The 21,049-nt window shown below is 44.1% G+C and overlaps 1 protein-coding gene and 1 long non-coding RNA gene across 3 annotated transcripts in view; one reads left to right on the plus strand and one right to left on the minus strand.

Moving 5' to 3' along the window:
• The first annotated feature begins 329 nt into the window (after positions 1 to 329).
• LOC128346187 (uncharacterized) lies at positions 330 to 3,863 on the plus strand. The gene is made up of 3 exons (XR_008316827.1): positions 330 to 371; positions 2,968 to 3,113; positions 3,279 to 3,863. It is a non-coding gene; the product is annotated as an uncharacterized LOC128346187 (long non-coding RNA).
• A 3,980-nt stretch (positions 3,864 to 7,843) lies between these two features.
• The window catches only part of GAK (cyclin G associated kinase), a 100,847-nt gene continuing 87,641 nt past the window's right edge, over positions 7,844 to 21,049 (minus strand). For both annotated transcript variants that reach the window (XM_053297339.1, XM_053297338.1), the window contains 4 exons: positions 18,477 to 18,716; positions 17,311 to 17,459; positions 15,925 to 16,101; positions 7,844 to 15,156 (listed from right to left, as the gene is read on the minus strand). In XM_053297339.1, coding sequence (XP_053153314.1) covers positions 15,055 to 15,156; positions 15,925 to 16,101; positions 17,311 to 17,459; positions 18,477 to 18,716 — 668 coding nt within the window. In that variant the 3' untranslated portion in view covers positions 7,844 to 15,054. The remainder of the gene's footprint in view (positions 15,157 to 15,924; positions 16,102 to 17,310; positions 17,460 to 18,476; positions 18,717 to 21,049) is intronic.

Here is a 21,049-nt window from a genome sequence, read left to right on the forward strand (position 1 = left end):
CATATGTTCTCTGAACTCATAATTAGATTTGTATTTTTATATTCCATTTTAATTCTTACTGTGCAGTTTTTATCATTTTATATTGTTGTAAACCACCTTGAAGCTATTTTAATGCAAAGCAGTATAAAAACAATAAATATAAATAAGTTAGAGCATTTGCCCTTGATGTGGAAGAATGACTGAAGTATTTATACATCCTTAGTTAAATGGAAGAGATACATGATATAAGATTGTGAGATTGCACGCAGTGGAGATCCATCCCCCACCCCCGTTACCAGAACTCTGGTTCCCCTATCGTAGGTTGGCAGTTGGTTGGGGCCAAAAAGAACCAACCTCCTCACTACCACAAGATACTAACAGCACCAGTCTAGGTCAGGTGCTATAACTTTGAAACACTGATCAGACCAGGCTTGGGCAGACTTAAGATTCCCAGGAGCTACATTTTTGTGGTTTGTTGTGCCAGAGCCTTGGGACTTGGGAGCTACCAGCACAAAAGAGTGGCAAGGGAATCAGAGCTGGTCTCAAAATGGCAGCATGTACAGAATTTTACATCCACTGAATAAGGGATTTTAATATCAAAACTCCTGAATCCCTGGAGAATGTTTATTGCAGGATAGAATGAACCAAGAGAGGCTACTTTGTGTGAAAAGAAACTAGTGATATAACCGCAAAATCCGGTCCTTTTGCTGGGTGGTATTGACACCAATTGACACACACTCAGGAGGAAAAGTGTAAAAACTTTACTTCTGCAGATAGTAGGCAACTTGGGGTCGAGGCCCAAATCAAGTGCCAAGTTACAGAATTGTAGGCAATTATTTATACATTCAAAGTTCTTTGTTCTACATATCTATAACACAGCAATATATTGAAAGAAGACACTTTAACAATTTTCTCCATTTGCATCAAACAACAAGCAGTTGACACTACATTGACATACAACAGTCTCCAGATCTCTGTAATTCACAGTTTGTTCTGCCTCTTTTTGTTTAGTTCCTTGGCCTTATCTTGCCTATGTGTCAACAGGTTTGTTTTTGGTGAAGTCTGGAGCCTCTCAGGGCCTCCCTTAGTTATTGCTCTTTGTTATATTCAAGGTGAGGCGATGCTTCCTAGTAGGAGTGAAGCTAGCAATTAGAGGCAGTACATCTACACTCTAAAAGACCAGGGACATCTCTGGTGTGAAAGGAAACAAAGAAGGGAGGGCTGGTCAGCCCATCTGCATTTCTAAAAACAGCTATGAGTTCAGTACTTTGTTGCAAAATGGCTGTGCCTTGGTTCAGGCTCTTAGGCCTATATTTGTGCCCTAGATGAGGCTGTGGGCATGGGGGGATGGATTCCAGGGTTATACCACTAGGGAGAAGTTAGTAGGAAGGAAAACAAAAGCAACCCTCAGCAATGAGAGAGATAAATATTAAAAACTAGCTGACCTGGCGCAAAGCATCTGCGCCCCTAGTTCTCCGTCTCTTCCCCCATCTTAATTTCATTCTCCCGCCCTCCGCCCGATTTTATTCTCTCCCCCCACCAGCCACAAGTTGTTCTCCTGTGGCAGCTGGCACTCCTCCCTGCCCGGCGGCCGACCGGCCTGACCACCAATCCTCCTCCCTGCCCACTGGCCCAGCCTGGTTGCCACTCCTCCTCCCACCTGGCTGGCCTGGCCACTGCTTCTCCTCCCCGGCCAGAGGCCTTTGGCAGCTAGCCTGGCCTCTGCTTCTTCTCCCTGCCTGCTTGGCCATTCTCCTGGCCAGCAGTTTCTTTCTGCCCATCCTTGTCGCTAATCGGCAGCTGCTCGCAAACTCTCACAAGAGCTGCCACCCATGGGATTAGTGACAGGTACACCATATGTGTGTGTGTGTGTGTGTGTGTGTGTGTGAAGGGAGAGAGAACTAGAGAGCTACTTCAGATTAACTTCAGAGCTCCCAAGTAGGGGCATATCTAGTGTAGGGCAGGCAGGGCACGTGCCCCGAGCGCCACTTGAAGGGGGGCGCCATTTTGTAAAATTAAAAAAAAATTAAAAGGCTGCCAAAAACAAAATGGCTACCGTGCATACTCAAATGGCCTCTGTGAGGCCCTAGGCCATGCCAGGCCTTGCAGAGGCCATTTGAGCATGCACGGTGGCCATTTTGTTTTCAGCGGCCATTTTTTAAAAAAAAAGATTTTTAAAAATGGCCACTGCATGCTCAAACGGTCCCTGTGAGGCCCTAGAGGCCAGTGGGGGGAGGAGGAACCTTTGCAGACACCCACCCCACGGCCTTTAGGAAGCCCCCTGAAGGGGCTACAGGTAAAGATTTTTTTTAAAAAAAAATTAATATAAGACACTGTACACATTCAGATTGGCACTATGTACAGAGAATCAGGGCTTGTGAATACTGAGCTGAAGCTTATGAGCTAGGATTGTATTCATTTGCTCTTACTTTGCTTCTTGTGGTAAGTGAGTTAAATGTGATGTCTTAATAATATGGCTAGTAATGGTGAGTTTGTCTTTGAATCAGTGTGAAATCCTAAATATTAAGGCCCACTGGGAGTTTCTTGCTCTCTTTCTCTCATTTCAACTGTCTTCCTGAAATACTAGAATATATTCCAAGCAGTGACACAGTTTACTCTGCATATCCTTTAATTATTTTCAGAATATCTGGGAAAAGTCAAATTCTCCATTTATTTTTAAAACTTATGTAATAGTGATGCTACAATGCCTAGCAGAGAATTAGACAGGCACTTCTGTTTTGTTTTCCAAGTACACCTCCACATAGTATTTGGGTATTTCATGAACCCCAGCATACTGAAATTTGTAGTTTTCCACATTTTTTTGTCTGGCTACGTCCACTGCTAAATAGTTTTTGAAATATTAAAAGATTAACGTGCTTGACTTGTATTTTTCAGCTGATATTATGGTGAAGTTATCTGAAAGATGGGTGTCAAATGTTTGGACGGGGGCGCAATTTCAATGTTTGCCCTACACGCTATTATCCCTAGATACGCTTCTGCTCCCAAGCTCATGTCCACGCCTGGATTAGAGAGATTTATGGAAGATGGATATATCACCAGCAACTATTAGGCATGAGAGCTAAACAGAACCTCCATCTCCAAGGTCAGATGTGTGGGATGAACAACAGAGGAAGGTGAGCATCTCTTGTCCTGTTTTTGAGCTTCGCAGAGCCATTGAGGTGGCCAATGATGGAAACAGGATGTTTGTCTAGACTAGACTGACTGTTAGTCTGATCTAGCAGAAAGGACTTTACATGCTGATACTGATCCCTCTTTATCCCCCACCCCTTTATGTTCAGAAGGTCTCCTTTGATGCAGAGAACCACAAAAATCCTTGGACGTACATCCCCCTTCAACTATTAAAAAGAGAAATGGAGATGTACAGATGGAAGCAGCAGCCAGTGACAAGAGACGTGAGGTCAAATATTCCATTAACAGCTGCCAGAAAAGATGCCAACATCACTTAGTGTTATAGAAATTCACAGTGAAATTGACAGGATTCAACTAATGGGTATTAAGATTAAAAATTAGAATGGGTATTAGAAGCACGGTAAGGTACTGTCAAATGAACTGGAAAAGAGGTGGAATGGAAGTGCTGGACTTGAACGGCATTAGCCTGATGGAGAAGGGACACCTTGCATAGTCTTGGATTTTACACAGATGCACACCCACTGTCATGATAGCATGCTTTACTGTGAGAGCTGGAATATGGGAAAGGTGATGAAAGCCAATCACAGACCATATAAGCTTTATCAGAAAGAAACTACAAAAGAACCACATTCTGTTGAACCCCATTCTCACAAGACTGGAGATCCTTTGGAACAGGAATCTGAAAAACCTTAGTTTGAACATATGTTCAGTATTACCAACATGGAGGAGAAAGAGGGGGAGTGGAGCAGCTTAGGGGAAGGTGTGGGTAGATATTCCAGTTGGCTAAAAGAGGGGCTGGAAATGTAGGAGGGTCTTCAGGGCAATCCTTTATGGCTAAGTGCGTGGAACCCTCCTAAGATTGACTGAGCCTCCACTTCCGGTTGAAAGGAAAAGGCGGCCTAGTGTGACCTGGTTGAAACCACACTAGGCTTGGTGACAAGAGTCAACCACCTTCCACAGGTACTTATGAGGGAGGCTGGAGAACAGAGCAGACAATGGTTACAAGGAATGGAGGCAGGTAGATAGGAGAGGACATTCTGCTTGGCGGCAAGGAAAATAGGATCAAAGAAGCTCAGGAGAAGAGAAGAAGTCTTCTCAGAGTCAGGAGCCCTCTTTCAAGTCTGTCAGTTATTTTGTCTTCCAGTCATCACTGTCTCTTCCCCTGGACTGGAATGAAGGTAGGAATTCAAAGAGATCCCTCACTTGGGACACTCTGCAAGGACTCCACCACACTGGAATGATGACCTCTGAAGAAACTGGAAGTGCAAACCTCTGCTGCTGATGCCAGGTCTTTGACATTTGCAAAGATCAGCCTCAGCTGCACATCTTCCCTTTCTATTGGGTGCTGGATGACCTTGAGGTCCTAACATCCCAGTTGACTTGCTTATGTGTATGGTTCCAGTTTTGCCAAGACCTCCCATGTTTGTGAATTTCAAGCGTTGACAACTATCACATCATTGGCAAGTATCATAGGGGTGGGGCATTAGCTCAGGAATACAGCATCTGCTTGTTTTGCATGCAGAAGGTCCCTGATTCAATCCCTGGCAGGGCCAGGCACAGCCGGGCAAGAGTCCTGCCTGAAACCTTGGAGAGCCACTTCCAGTCCGTACAGACAATACTGAGCTAGACCGACCAATGACAAAACTGAGCTAGACCAACTCCATATAAGGCAGCTTTCTGTGCTCCTCTCACTCCACTCCTTTCATACACAGAAACCACAACCAGAGACCGTTCTCCAACTGCAGGCATTTACTAATTGTTAAGCTCATCCTCTGGCTTGTCTCTCTCATCCAATGTTTTCTATTACAGTTTTTAGAGGAGATACTTAAAATGCTCTCCTGTGCTCTCTATGCCTTGTGGGAATGCTAATAAGATAGAATGTGGAAGAAAAACGACGAGTCTGTTCATATGAGCAGCCCTACTCGAGAGGGGCTGCTCGTGTGGAGTGCCAGGATCAGGGCCGATCCCTCTTGCTGCCTTGCCGGGTAGCCTGAGGTTTCCTCACCAGGCTGTTACCTAGGTAGAAGGGTACAAGCATACCCTTCTACCTCAGCTCCCAATCTTGTGGCTGGGTGCCTAGAGCATCTGGCTTCCAAGAAAATCCTTCATGCAGTGCATTGAGAGGGATATCCAGAGGCTGGGGGATATCCAGAGGCTGGGTTGCGTTCCCCCAGAGCAGCGTGGCTCATATGGGTGTGCAAGCCTCATGGTCCAATGAAGAGCCAAGATAATGAAGAGCCAAGATAATGGTCCAATGAAGAGCCAAGAGCCGGGGCGGGGAGGGGTGGTAATATAGATCCTGCCTCCCCCCGCCCTGCTCACAGGTTGTGGAAATGACAGGGTATGCTTTTCTTTTCACCAATGTAGGTTAAAAATCCCTATTACAGATGGATTTGAGATAAAGCTTACATAAGCCTCACAACTAGCAGCGCTTTTGTCAAATCTTCTGTCATTTAGCTCGGATTCTTGCTCATCTAATCAAACTCTCAACTCCTCAACCCTCTACTCCAGCTTTTACCTCTGGTCCTTCCAGACAGGTTATTACCATTCTTGTTTTTCCTTTCTGCTCATTTCCTCTTAAATCAGTCACTCTCCCTCCCAACATGTTTCACCTCGTTTCCTCCCAGCTCTGCTATCAAGGCCTGAATTCTCTCTCTGCCCGCCCTTCTTTGTATCTGCTAAAGTTCCTCTCATGTTAATAGAGTGGCCATCCAGTTATAGGAACCTTAATCAATTCTGATATGACTGAATCAATCCACATAGACTAGCATACAGACATAGTTCTGAAAATACCTTTTGTTCTTAGACTGAGTGCACATGGCAGTAAGAACCAGAAGAGGCATCTACGCCTGTGAGGTGATAAGTACCATCCATGTGTTTTGTAAACACTTATATTAATACTTAAATCCTGCCAATTGGTCAAGGACACCTTTTCAATCTAAACAGTTAAATTAACTGATCTAATTAGCTAAAGTTTGCAGCCCTGGTTCACAACCCTAACTTCATGTCTACAATACAGACACTCCTATTAAGTGGCACGGTGGGGAAAATACTTGACTAACAAGTGGAAGATTGCTGGTTCGAATCCCCGCTGGTGTTTCCCAGACTATGGGAAACATCGGGCAGCAGCTATATAGGAAGATGCTGAAAGGCATCATATGATACTGTGTGTGAGAAGGCAATGGTAACCCCCTCCTGTATTCTACCAAAAGAAAACCATAGGACTCTGTGGGCGCCAGGAGTCGAAATCGACTTGACGGCACACTTTACATTTATTAATGGGTTAAAAGGAGGAGAACTGGTTTTGTGGTAGCAAGCATCAATTGTCCTCTTTGCAAAGCAGTCTGCCCTGGTTTGCATTTGAATGCGAGACATATTAACACTGTAAGACATTCTCCTTAAGGGATGGGGCTGCTCTGGGAAGAGCATCTGCGTGCTTGCGTGCAGAAGGTTCCAAGTTCCCTCCCTGGCATCTCCAAGATAGGACTGAGAGAGACTCCTGCTTGAAACCTTGGAGAAGCTGCTGCCAGTCTGTGTAGACAATACTGAGCTAGATGGACCACTGGTCCGACTCTGTAGAAGGCAGCTTCCTATGTTCCCTTACTGCACAGAAATGCCCGTGGGATGGACCTGCCCCTACTGTCATGCACAGCAGCGATGCATTAAACTTGGTTTTCTCAACTGCACACCAGGGGCATTGGTATGAAGATGCCCCACACAATGGAGTACAAGATCTTCACTGGTGGCTTGTTCCAAGGGCAGCAAGAGTTCTCACATGGAGGTGCTCCCAGGTGCATGCACATAGTTCTCCTGTTGATGCCTCAGTAGATATTTTATTTATTTATCTATCATATTTCTATACTGCCTGATATGTACATCTCTAGGCAGTTTACAAAATTTAATATATTTAAAAGTTACCAATTAAAATACATAAAAAGACAATAGAATAGACATTAAATCAAGTTTTGAAATTAATAAAATTTTAAAAATATTCTGCCCTTGTTCCACATTATCTTCTCTTTTCAAAATGAGGCCCCCAAACTAACTTTGGGTCAATCTGTCATATACCTCAAATTCTGTTCACGCACACAGGTTCAGTGACATAAGCAACTAAAGTGCTTTAAAAAATAAAATAAGATCTCAGAACTTACCAAACTGGCGGCCACAGGATGTGGTGACGGCCACTAACTTAGATGGCTTTTAAGAGGAGCCACATTCATGGGCAATCATGTCCAACTGCTAGCTATCACAATAGTTGAATATAACTTCCAAGCATTGCCATAGCTGCAACCTCTTAGTATCAGATCTGGGGACAAACCAAGAGATACCTGTTGCCTTCATGTCATGGCTTGTGAGCTGCAGGGACACTTTGGTTGCCACTGTTTGAAGCTGAGCACTGGACTAGATAGACCCTTAGTCTGAGCAGCAGAGTGGTCACCTCAAACACAAAGCTTTTGGGTTACATCCGTTCACACATTCAGCTGTGAGTCCAGCACCAAGTAATCACAAAATACACAGAGAACTGATACTCCTCAGCTTCCTGTTGTGCCTTTTTGTGCAAGCATACAATTTGCAGAATTTCTTCAGAGTCAGAGCAGAGTGTTCACCTGCCACACACACACACACACACACACACACACACACGCATTAACCAGACTGCATGCATGCACGCACCACACCATCTGTTCTTTATAATAAAAAGAATGATGAAAGCTATGTTTGATTTCTTTTAATCACAGAATCAATTTCAGAGCAAAATACTGATTCAGGACATTATGTGCCAAACATTCTAATAGATTATCCGTAATTGTTTACAAGGTGCAACCTTGGACAATGCTCATCTTATATACATACATGTTTATACATTTTCATTTGACTATTACCAAAATTACTCAACACACAGCAATTCCCCCAATGACAACAAAAATAAGATTTAGGTTTCCCTTTGTTCATCCAGTCACCAAAAACCCCACAAAAAGCAGAACACACACTAGTTGACAAAGACATGAAATGGACAATTATATCATGGAGTGAGTAAAATCCTCATTCGCTGGATGCTCAGTTCCAGAAGATGATAATAAACAGTACATTCACCAAAAGATAGATTTCCAAGTGTCCACAATGCCTCTAAATCCTGGTGGTTTTTTATCAAAAAGTTTAATATATGCATCCTTCATAAAAACAGTTGCATCAATAGTTTTGGAGTAGTTGGTTTTTTAGATGTGCAAACGCCATGTCAAAACAGCCGAAATGAAGGCATAAGTATGCTGCAATCAGCCTTCCCCAAATGACAATGACAGCCCCCTTTTTATTGCCTTAATACAGCCTATTTTTGCAAGTATAAACAGATCCATTGCTAAATATTTTGGATAATGAAAAAATCCAAAATGGTGGAATGGCCATGACATTCCTGATATTCGGAAGAATTTACTGCAAGTCCTAAACAGAAAAATATAAAACTAACATTCAGATTGCTAGTAGAAGAAAGGAGGAAAGTGTTACTATTTCTCAGGGGTTCCAGTGCTTGAAGCACTCATTGTTTGATGACAACATCCAGTCTATTTCTGAGGACTACATGTTCCAAAGCCCCAGATCTCTTTTTCCAGGTACAGAAAGGAATGGGGCATAACACATCATCCTCTGGGATTGGCAGACAGGAGACACTTCTGGATTGTTCAGGCATAAAATAAAATCCCAGCCTTGCTTACTGCACTCAGAGCCCTAGCTCCAAGCCAGCAGTCGGCTGAAGTGACCAGACCCTTGGTAGGAAAATATTCCTTATCAAAGTATCTCTTAGGATTATATCACTGTATACCTCCTCCTCAAGTACCATGTTCGACAGGGGCGAAGCAAGGTTGGACTGGGCCCCAGGACAGAAAGTGAAGAGGGGCTCCTGTTCTCCTGCACCTTCTTCCTCAGAAAAGTGTGGGGAGATCAATGAGTCGGCTGCCATCCAGCCACATGCCCCATTCTATCAGGGTCCTAAGGACATTTTTCCTCCCACCACCCCCATTCAATGATAGGAACATTGGAAAGCTGGCCTACACCGAGTCAGACCATTAGTTCATCCAGCTCAGTATTACTTGCACTGACTAGCAGCGGCTCTCCTAGCCCTACCTGGAAATGCCAGGGATCGAACCTGGGACCTTCTGCATGCAAGCAGATGCTCTTCCATGAGCTATGCTCCACCACCACCACCCACACACAAGGGGAATACCCTACAGCAGACAGTGCTCATTCCCATCAACCAAGGCAAACCCTAATTAGCCATGAGGACAATTCATGCTTGCTACCGCAAGACTGGCTCTCCAACCCCCATATATGGGATTACTTAAGTAATTTAGCTACTCGCCTCTCCATGCCCAATACTGGACAACATCTTCTTTGACTTGCCTCATAATCTCATAACAGCAAATAGTAGAAGGAAACTAATAAAACCTGATATAAAGCTAGCCAGTCAGACAGTTAACATTCAATTCTTCAAGACTCCGAAACACTGTTTATGGTTTTTATGGTCCAAGTAATACTTTTGACACTATGGGGCAGAAAAGAAAAAAATGCAAATGTTGAACGGATCCTCCAGCAACTTCACTGAAAATACAGGGCAGTGTTAATCATGATCAAGTTCCACTGACATTAATGGGACTCAAATTAGTGATGACTAAATTGTCTCATTGATTTCAATGGTGCTTAGTCATGACTAAGTTTGGAACTTCCAAGTCTGGAAGGTGGCCACCATTTCTCAGTCCCTCTTGTAATTTATTGCCCTGCATGGAGTTCCTATGATACTGTACAAGCTCAGAGCTAACAACAATGGGAAACACTTTGCTAGCAATGCAGCTTCAGATGTGCAAGATAATAGCAATGGTATTTAAGCCACTGGTCTTTAGCTGTGGCCACAGGGCATGCAGCATATATATCCCATCCAAGTCATAAGAGCAAAGTCTGTAGCTGAATCAAATCCCTAACTCATGGACAGTCATGGTTGAAACAACAGCGGAGCATTTCCAGTGTAAAAAGTATAATGTGGGAAGCATTCAGATCCCATAGCTGAATCCAGAAATGTTCAGATCCCATAACTTAGTCCAGGCACTAAGACAAACTTCCAGAAGCAGTGCATTGAAACTAAAACTATCGAGGCCACTGCACAATTTAACCTGTTTCACATTAAAGCTGAACAGAATTTCCAGTTGAGAGATCTGGGAGCCTTCCTTACTGCCACGTCCTACCCTTGTTATCGGGGACTGTTTTATATAAACATTCTTTAAACCAATTATGATTAAATATCTTCACTATAATCTAAATTTCAGTATAGGTGCTTTTTTTTTTAAAGATAAAGAAGAGATAAATTTAAAATAGAATAACTCCTTGGTTAAAGATCACATTTTATTTTTACTACAGTAATCCTACAGCTCAGTGGTAGAAAACATCCCTTGCATGCAGAAGGCCCCAGGTTCGATCCCCGACATTGTCATGCAGGGCTATAGGAAAAGCTCCTGCCCAGTGTTCGAATTGTTTTTTCATCTATGTATGGAATGACTTTTGTTCTGGGCGGCAGTATCAAGGCAGTGTGTGCGAACATGCATTCAGAGTGGGACCTTCCTGATTCAGCCTGAACGGGATCTAAAATTAACTGAGTAGACATCAAAACACATGTGAGCGCACGCACATGCCTTAGAGGGAACACTGCTCCTGCCTGAACCCTTGGAGAGCTGCTGTCCCATCACTGTAGACCAGGCCTGCTCAACTTCGGCCCTCCTGCAGATGTTGGCCTACAATTCCCATAATTCCTGGCTATTGGCTGCTGTGGCTGAGAATTATGGGAGTTGTAGTCCAAAAACAGCTGGGGGGCCTAAGTTGAGCAGGCCTGCTGTAGACAATACTCACGTAGCTGGACCAATGGTCTGACTCAGGAAATTGCCTTATGCCATGTTCAATACAACAGAACCAAGGAGTGCCCCTCAATGCATGGCCCCAATGTCAAGCAGATAAAACGGGAACTGATTAATTTACCAGTCAATGAAAGCTTGCCTCCCTAGTTACCATCTTTCCCATTTCTCCCCTGCTCTGGTGCCAACCCCACTTCTGAGATCTAGGCTGTAAGCTCCTTGAGGGGGGGAAGGGACCAATCTTTTTGCTTGCACTAGTCTGCAATGCTCCAAGTATGTTGATAGTGCTGTATAAATACGTTCCAGTATTTCTGTCCTGCCTTTTCCAGATGCTCAAGGTAACTAACACCACATACGAATTAACCAGAGTGCAGAGCAACCAGCAGAACTGGGTCCCTATTGAAGTTATATCCAAATCAAATGATATACTGGAGCTGCTGTGTCTGAAAGCAGGACCTCACGTTTTGTTCTATATGATTATAATCAACAATAATGTGCTCTATTTAAAATGAGAGATGCCTCGTCACACCGCACCACTGTACAGTCTATACTCCTCTTAAGCAATGTACTTCATGCTGCTGAAGGACGTCCAGAGGAACTTTGCCATACACAACCATTGCAACCCATTTTAAATAGAAGCCAAGGTGTGGTCAGTAATACACACTAATACAGAGAACAAAATAGCTTTCTATGACAGAATCTGACAAAACTCTGTGGAATCTAGAAAAGGTGAGCCTTGGTTTTGGAACAGGGGTGGGATGTGGAGTGCCATTTTGTAGCCCTCATGTCAAGAACTTCCCGAAAATATAGATAGTCTTGCTGGTCTTCAGCTAGTGGGATCATGTGCTGACTTAAGGTGGTTCACAGTTATTTCTTTTCTTTGGAGGGGGGCAAAGACTGAAGAGGAAAAAAGGGGAAACTACACATCAGATATTAATCTGCCACTGAAGTGAGGCAGCCTTCTCCCCCTCTGCAATAAAACGCCCTTGTGTCTTGACAGCACATATTGTGCTTCCCTGCTCCACACCATCATCTGCCACTGGCAGGAATGAGAAGATGTCTATTGTCCTGCTGCATAAGACTAAGGAGTGGGGAGGAATCTGATGCAAGGTTGCCATTTCAGTGACAGAGCTGTGCAGTTTCACTCCTGTATTAGTTCCACCCACAGAGATAGACAGGACAAAGAGAAAACACAAATTATGTTGGTCCTCGTAAGGCAGGCCTGATATGGGTTGAAGACTGTTCTAGTCTGTGTCCTTTGGTGGTTGGATTACAATTGGTACCACCTTTGATGCAATATTATCTGCTAAATATAAGAGCCGTCACTTCAAAAAGGTGTCTCTTTGCCTAGTTAACAGAACGAAAAGAGTTTTATTTTAGTGCAGACACAGTCCTAGCAGTCAATGGGGAATCTTCACAACACTCCCCATTAGACCTATTAAGGTTTTCATACATTAGGGCAATCCCAGAATGTAAAACATTGCTCAGGGACGGGGTAGGGTAGGGGATCGAATGCACACCTAACGTTTATTGGCCTATACTATGTATATTGCTTACGGGGACTGCACATCCTCCCGCTCGTTTGAAGGTTTCAAGAATAAACCTGAGGAAAAACCATCAAGCATTGACAATTAAGACAACTGTAATGCTATTCTGCCGGCCAGTTCTCCTCAAACCAGAATTCTTTCACTGAAAATACACCCACCAAGTAGTTAATTGGGGAAAAACAAATGTGCAGAATGAACTGTAGTTCTCTCTGAGTTTATTCTGCCAGCATTAAGCTGCCACCAACAAAGGGTTAGGCTAAGGATAGACTAAGACCAGGGAGACCCGAGTTCAAATCCCCATCCAGCCATGAGGCTCACAGGGTAACTCTAGGCCAGTCACATCTCTCTCAGCCTATCTCACAGAGTCATTGTGAGAACAAATATAACCATGTACACTGCTCTGGGCTCCTTGGAGGAAGAGCGGGATATAAATGTACACACACACAGGCCAGGAAATGATGGGAGTTGTAGGAGTCTAATGTCACGTACGGGCACACAGGAGCCAACAGGTACCCACTCGAGTTTAGGGGTTGCCCACAAATCAAGCACTATCCCATTTATTTTTGCGTCCACCACATCTTGCTTGAATCAAGTATGAGTATGGTGTGAATTCAAGTTCTAACAGTAGCTCAGTGCATACATACTATACGAGGGAAAGCCAACTGATAACCCACAGGCCTGATGTGGCCTCCAACAGCATCACCAAGTTTGGATCAAGATATAGTAAGAGTTTGGCCTTCGGTTTCACTCCTAAGAAAAAAGGAAATTCTTTTCAAAAGTTGCATCACTCACTCAGCACTTCAATATTCCCTCTCCATCCTTACCCGTCTGTGGGCTTTATACATTTTCCCTAGATTAACAGCCGCTTGGAGACTTTGTGACAGTGCCCAACCACAATGAGGAAGACAATTTGTGTTCACACATGATTTCACCTCCGAGTCTGCTGTCTGAAGAAAACAGAACAGGCTCCCAAAGATAATATAAGGAAAGCAATAGAGTTTTCCAGCAATTAATTTGCTGGTGGTGGGGGTGGGGGTTTAGGAGTGGAAAGGGATGGATGAAGTCCAACTTAGTACACACTTGGTTCAGAAGCTGCTCACTGAGTATTACTTCCTTAACATGCCAGACCTCTCATCTCAACAATGAAGTTGCAAAACCAGATAGAATAAGCCAGGGTAGCTTGTGACGTTGAACCAAAGCTATAGTGTATGTGGCAAGATGACACCAAAAACAGAGACTATAATGCTGATTAGAACACTGGAATAGAGAGTTGACCCTGATGGTATTCAATTTGTCCATTTACAGGAGCGACAAAATAGCAGGGCAATAGTACATTTCCTCCTACATTAGAATGAGCTAGTGTATTCACAGGTACATCAAATAGGGGATGTCTTGAAGTACATATCCTGCCTGAATGTCCAGAAACAGACTTTCAAACAGAATTTATCCAGGGCCGGCCAAAGCATGCAAACACCTTCAAAATGGCAGCTAAATGATGCAACATTTACTCAGTTCAGTCTGACAGAATCAAAACAGCAAACCGTTGTGCTCACATTTCAAGTTTCAGCATATGCACCAACCTGCCTACCTACTATACAATTCAATGATGCCAAAGGCACATATATACCACTGAGTAATTTAAGGGGCAGGGAAAGAAAAAGGAAACAATGCATGTGGTTTCAAATGAAGACTTTGGAATAAACATTTATCACATATCTTGCCTCCTCAAAAGTTAATAAATAAAACAAGACAATGCAGTCCTTAAATTAAAGCCAAGCTCTGCTTCCATGTTCAATCCCGCCCTGCCCCACCCGCCAATACCACGATAAACCTCGGCCAAACATTTCCACCAATGGGAGCATTTTGGCTAAGCAACTGTCAATGCAGTATAAGGAACGCAGGTGTTGTCAGAAAATATTTTAATTATTTACAGAATGATTATCGTAATGATTACATAAAATACAGGGGGGAAATGTACACCTCTCACAGAAACAAGAAAAAAAGAGATGCTGAGCAAACTCACAGCTGATAACTAAAGCACTTTGAATAAGGCAAATATTAAAGTAAAAAAAATGAAAATCACAAGGACTACAGGGAAAGGAATAGAAATAAAATTGAGGTTGTGTGTTTCTTCAAAGAGAACCAAGAATCAAGACTCGAAACAGATGTTTCCGATCGCAAACTTTGCCCATGCCAGCGGGCCATCTTTAAAATCCTACGTGTGCCCCACCCTCTCTTAGATGGCCTGGAACTTTCTACTCCCAGGGCACAAACTTCCTAATGCTGATAGACCCAGAGTGCCTGCTGTGCAATGCTTTATACTCTACGTCCTACAACAGACACCATGTTTGAGTGTATAGTTTGAAACTGCAGGAATCTGGGGGCGGGATTTCCCTCCCTCCTCCATCGGAGGTTAGACTAACAGCACTCGAGATTCAGTTTTGCTGCCAATACATTTTGAAATCCACTCCTCTGCAAAAGGGAGCATATTAGAAAAGTGATTTTGATCCTTGGTTTTCAAATTCTGACCACGCATCACTCAGCTCCATGAAGATCATTTTGGCATACTGTTCGTAAGGCTGCCCTGTGGCCTGCAGACAGAAACAGAACAAGAATCAGGATTTGATCGCCTGGCTGCAAAGACAAACACCCTTTATTTGCCTCACAAGTGACTAGCATCAAATACCAAGTAACAAAATGAAAGCCATGACCCAATCCGTGATACATCATGTCCATAGCTGCATCCAGTGTAGAAGTCGGTAGAGCTACTAGTGTTGAGTCAAGGGCAGGGAGGGGAGCAAGGTGAAGGAAGAGCAGAATTTCCCTAGTTGCTCCGACCAGCAAGCAAGCCATTACAGCAGGGCTGCACAATTTCGGTCCTCCTGCAGGCGTTGGCCTACAACTCCCATAATCACCAAGTATTGGTCACTGTGGTTGGGGATTATAGGGAGTTGTAGTCCAAAAGCAGCTGGAGGGCCAAAGTCAAGCAGCCCTGCTTTAAAGACAGGCAAAGCACATGACTCATCCTACCCTACCGATGCAGAGAAGCTTCCCTGCTAGTGTAGCTGGTCCCCCTGCCCCAGTGCCCACTTCTAGCCAAAGTATAACAGCACACAAGCAGAATTTCTTCCAGACAGCCCCCTGGTCACCAACTCAAGACCCACTACAAGCTAGATTTATAACCGTGTCGTATTCAGTATTTTGCTGTACATCCCTTTGGATATGTGCAAGGCCTCTGTTGGACTCTAGCTGAACCTGGATCACCGGACAGCGACAAGCAGGAAGAATACTTCTCGTCTTTCGAGCATATAGGAGTAATTGGGCAGTAACTGCTTGCTGAAATAGCCACACACACCCACCTTATCTGGATGAACGACAAGCACAGCTTTCCTATAGTACTTCTTGACTTGTTCTGGGGTAACCAGGTCTGCCATGCCAACCGACTTCCATCTGGTTTCACCTTCCCAAAGCACAGTGTGAAGAGTAGACAATAACGCTCTTATGTTTCTCTCTTTTCCTTCAATCCAATCTAGAATCTAGAGACAAGAAGGGGAAGTTCAAGCAAGCAAATGAACCACAAAGCAATCTATCTGAAATATTCTGTGACCAGCTTTGAAGGACTTTTACCCATAAACCATGTCTATATTATCGCCTACAGACCGGTATATTCTTAAATAGCCACCTGGCTGAATACCTGGGAGCTGACTGTTGCTCACTATCGGCAACCAGCATGGAAGGTTTTGTGAATCAGAAGAGAGCTGGATCTCTCTTTTAGGCCATCAGTGTGCAACAAAGAACACACACCTGTATGTGCAGACAGGTGGGATAGTTACTTTACTAGACTTAAAAATAAACCTGAATGAATATGTATGAGACCATATAGCCCTTGGGCCCAAATAGACAGCTCCTCTCTTCATCCAGTTCAATGAAATGGAAATTCAATCCATCCCTGCAGAGGAATGTGAACAGTTCACCACTGAAACACAAAAGGGGGACTCCCTTTCAAACAGGAACTCTGCAGGTGCCTCCAAAGTCTTGGGTCTGAGCCTTAAATTAGTATCAAGCATTCAGTATGAAGGATGGGAATGAAAGGCCAATTGCTGATGTTCACCAAAGGACCTTCACACCTTAAAAATCACTTTACAAGCAGACCACGTTCTCTGCCTTGCCACTTTCCACTTGAAGCAGTATACCCAACCACCTCCTCTATTCCCCCCTCAGCACTAATGCTGTCTGCTGAGCTGTCCTTAACAGAACCACCACCACCCCCGCCACCCCAATTTAGCCAAATCCCTCATCTCACTTGCTGCCTCAAGGCTCAAGCCTAAGTCAAGAGCAGAGTAGTAAGTTTGTGTGACTCGTAAAAAGAGACTGCAAGAACATGCAAAACTAACTTGTCAAAGAGTCAAACAACTGGTTCAACTAGCCTACTCTGACTGGTAGTGTCCCTCAAAGGCCTTTCCCAGCTCTAAGACCTTTGAATGAGAGATGTCACTGATTTGGTCTGGGGCTTTCTGCATGCAAAGGATATGTTCTACTATTGAGCTATAACCCTTTCCCTCCACCATCAACATACTCTTACATTCCCCATGACCATCACCCTCTCCCCTCCTTGTTAGTTTTTTCTCCACCTCCACTTTTCCACCTTTATCCTTCCCACTTCTTATATAGAAGCTCCCCTGCTGGCTTCTAACAGGAATCAAGCAGTTGCCGCACAGGAATGACTCAGTATGAAAATACCAAACCTTTAATTTTAGAGGATCCATATCTTTAGAAATCTCTTGCTTTCTCATCTCAGCAATGGTCTTTGGTCCTTTTCTGTCAGATTTCGCTGAAAATCCTTGATTCGACAAAAGATCCTCAAAATCACTTTCGGAAACTTTGGGTTTTTGTCCTATTAAAATGACATAAGAACTATGAAGTTCCCTGTTCACTGAGAAGTGGTGCAGATTTATGTGAACTATCTTAATATATACTAGCAACAAGATGCCCAATGTATCACAGGTAAACTTATTCCACCCATATCACTCAGGAAACACGTTAAGACCATTAGTAACCCTTCAGTGTGATCTCAGAAGTGCAATTTTCCCTTTACCCAAATGCCAATGAACTTTATAGATATACATACATAGCTCCAGATAGAGTGAGTGAGTGAGCGAACATGTGCAAAGGGACACAGTGTCTAAGTCTATGTGCTTGAAAATCCTTGGCCACGTCTCACCTCAGCGATCAACTCATGGGGTGGCATCAGGCAGGCCACCATCTGTCTTACCTAATCAAGTCACTCTCTCTGCCTCCGTCTTTGATTTGTAACATGAGGTGGATTAAGAGTGTCAGTGCAGTACATGCAAGTACTATATTGTACATTGACTGGGGAGACCTGGGTTCAACTCCCCAATCACTATGGCAGATGTGTTCTCTAGCCAAGGGTCCCTTAGGCCAGCGGCTGGAACTGAAGTACAGCAAGTATAAAATGCTGTCCTGTCAACTGGGCAAAAAGGCCAAGTTGTTTGAGGGGTCCTTATGTGGAATTCATCACTGATCCAGCTGATCTGGAGATCAAATTCCGTTTGCAGGGTGATGCAAGTCTGAAGCACTGATAGTCTTAATTTCTAGTCTCAGGTCATAAGATCCCAAACTCAAGCCCAGAGTCCCTCACAGTTTGAGGAAGATGACAGATCAGGTATTAAAGACAGAAATAACTGTACTTGGTTGGTATGAATTTGTAAAGAGAAAGCTGAAGATTTCAACAAACTGAAGAAACACATATTTCAATCAGGCAGGGAGAACTAGATACAGAGAAATGACAATGAGCAATGAAGTCACATGTCTGTGAACCGAGTTCGGACCCTGTAGATGGAATCCAAAGCTTTCAAGGACATTCTGTCTGTCAACACGTGAAGGAGCTTACCAAAGCCAGGAGCCCTGATGCCTCTTTCTTCCCGTCCTCCAATTACGCTGAAGCTCACGGCGTAGTTGGGTTTTGATTGCGTGCTCGGTTTGGCTTGCTCTGCTGGTTTCGGCTGTGTCTGCGATTGCCATGATGTGCTGGGAGTTTGCTGTTTGCTTGCCTGCCATTGATTGCCTGCTTTCTGAGATGGAGCCGGCTTTGGAGCAAAGGTCCCAGCTGAGAATCCTCCACTAGAAGCACCTGGATGGCAAATGTCAGTTTTTATTTTAGCTCTTGTAACTCCATTTTCTTTAAGCCATTGAGTGCAAGGCAGCCAAGGGCGGCCTCAAACCTACAGCCATGGAGTATTCACTGCCATGTGAAAGCTGCATCCTGAAGCACAAAGCTTTCAAGTATGCCAGCATTCCTTACAGTATGAACTGCAAGCTTATAGTGGTGAGTGCTTGCAGGGCAGGGATTGATGGGCTGCAGTCTAGGTTAGCCTGAAGGGGCAAAATAAAATTGGTAAGGCCCGAAAGTCCACTTGGCTTCTAAATGGAGTCAAATGGTGCCAAGCTGTGCTTCCTGATGTTTGCAATTCCTCCTACCCAATGGTACCCATCTTAAAAAGGATTTCAGGCAAAATTTATAGTAATCAAACCGGGCTGCTATATCTGGAATGCCTCCAGTCGCTTAACAGCAATTAACAGGCTGGGATCTGGTCACAGGAGCATGTGCTCCCTTCCTGATAGGGAGCAAATCCTTCCCCACCTGCCTTAACTATGGTTACAGAGCATGTTACCCCAACCTTAACTGTGAAGACAAACCAGTACTCCCTTTAATCCAGATTCGGAAACCCATTTTGAAACTATGGCCTCAATAACCACCTCCTGTTCCCTCAAAAACCACTGACTGCTTTCGTGACCAATCATGGGCCATGATTGATCAGCAAGGGCTCGCATAATGAGAGGTTCTCAATAGCTGCCCCACAGTTGTGGAGCTCCCTTCCCCCTAGGAGGTCTGCCAGAGTCAGAGCCTCTATACTTTATGGTAAAGCCTGCATAATCTCTTTCTCTCTCTGAACTGGCTTTCAATGACCAGGACTAAGTCAGTGCAGGGTAGATTTAATTTAATGGGTTGTTTTGTTTTCATTATGAGTACTTTGCTTTTTGTTGCTGCTGCTATCTGCAGAGAGTCCTGAGGAGGAGTAGCTGGATTAAAAAAAATGGCTATCAGCCACCCTAGCTAAATGAACTCTCCATGTTCTGGAGCAGCTGAGAACCAGAATACAAGATGCTGGGGATGGAGAAAGCTGCTGCCTTTGTGGCCTATTTGAGTTATTCCCAAGGAGAGGAAATCTGGGCTTGTGGTAGCAAGCATGACTTATCCCCTTAGTAAGCAGGGTCTGCCCTGGGTGCATATGAATGGGAGACTTGATGTGTGAGCACTGTAAGATATTCCCCTCAGGGGGTGGAGCTGCTCTGGGAAGAGCATCTAGGCTCCAAGTTCCCTCCCTGGCATCTCCAAGAAAGGGCTGAGAGAGATCCCTGCCTGCAACCTTGGAGAAGCCGCTGCCAGCCTGTGAAGACAATACTGAGCTAGATAGACCAATGGTCTGACTCAGTATATGGCAGCGTCCTCTGTTCCTAAGGGCATATGGCTGGAAACCAAATGCTGAACACAAAAGTCAATTTGTTATGTTCTTTATTTGAAAAGTTGAAACCATGGCAAAAAGGCACAGATGGCTGCACTGGCTAAAGTACATGCTGAATCGGGCGCAGAGCAGAAAGGGTCAAACATTTCTTTTTAAAAGGAAAAGACAATCTGCATTAGCAAGAATTCCCTGCAGGTATATTTAGGCCACTACTAGGTCATTTAGAGATGCATGACCACTACTGTAAGTAATGCAGAGTATTTCAGAGTACATCACATTAGCCATCATACACCGAGGGGATACACTGATACATGGATGTGAAAAATGCATGGCTGAACACATATTTATACAGCACAGCACATATAAACCAAACAAAAAATGGGTTTTCAGCAAAAACAGTGGTTTACTGTTTACGGAATAAAATGGTTCCCTGTCCCCAAAGGGCCCACAATCTAAATGCAAGGTAGACACCAGCAACAGCCACTGGGAAAAATGCTGTGCTGGGTTCAGTAGGGACAGTGGCTCTTCTCCTGCTCAATATAAGAGAGTCAACACTTTAAGAAGGTGCTTCTTTGCCCAGTTAGTAGGGGTTATAAACAAGAGAAAGTCATTATAGTAGTAATGTTTTAAAAAAGGCTTCTGGTGACAGCTGTGAAAATTGCTCATATAACAACTTGACTCTCGCTCCTCTGGCTGTCACAATTAATTTGGAAAAGCAGGGCAGATGGACTTCCTGAAGCCTCACTGAGTTTGCTCAAAGCAGCTTCTTCCTGAAGCCTGAACTGGGGCAGGGAGCAGCACCTTCATCAACAGTTTTTGTGCTCTGCAGATTGTGACACACAAGTATCACAAATCGTGATACCAGATTGGGCCACCCTCTCAAAGATGCTCACCACAGCCTATCACCAGCACACCTCCTTGAGACGCAAGGTTTCCAGAG

Source organism: Hemicordylus capensis, chromosome 2 (assembly GCF_027244095.1).
Source record: "Hemicordylus capensis ecotype Gifberg chromosome 2, rHemCap1.1.pri, whole genome shotgun sequence".
NCBI lineage: Eukaryota > Metazoa > Chordata > Lepidosauria > Squamata > Cordylidae > Hemicordylus > Hemicordylus capensis.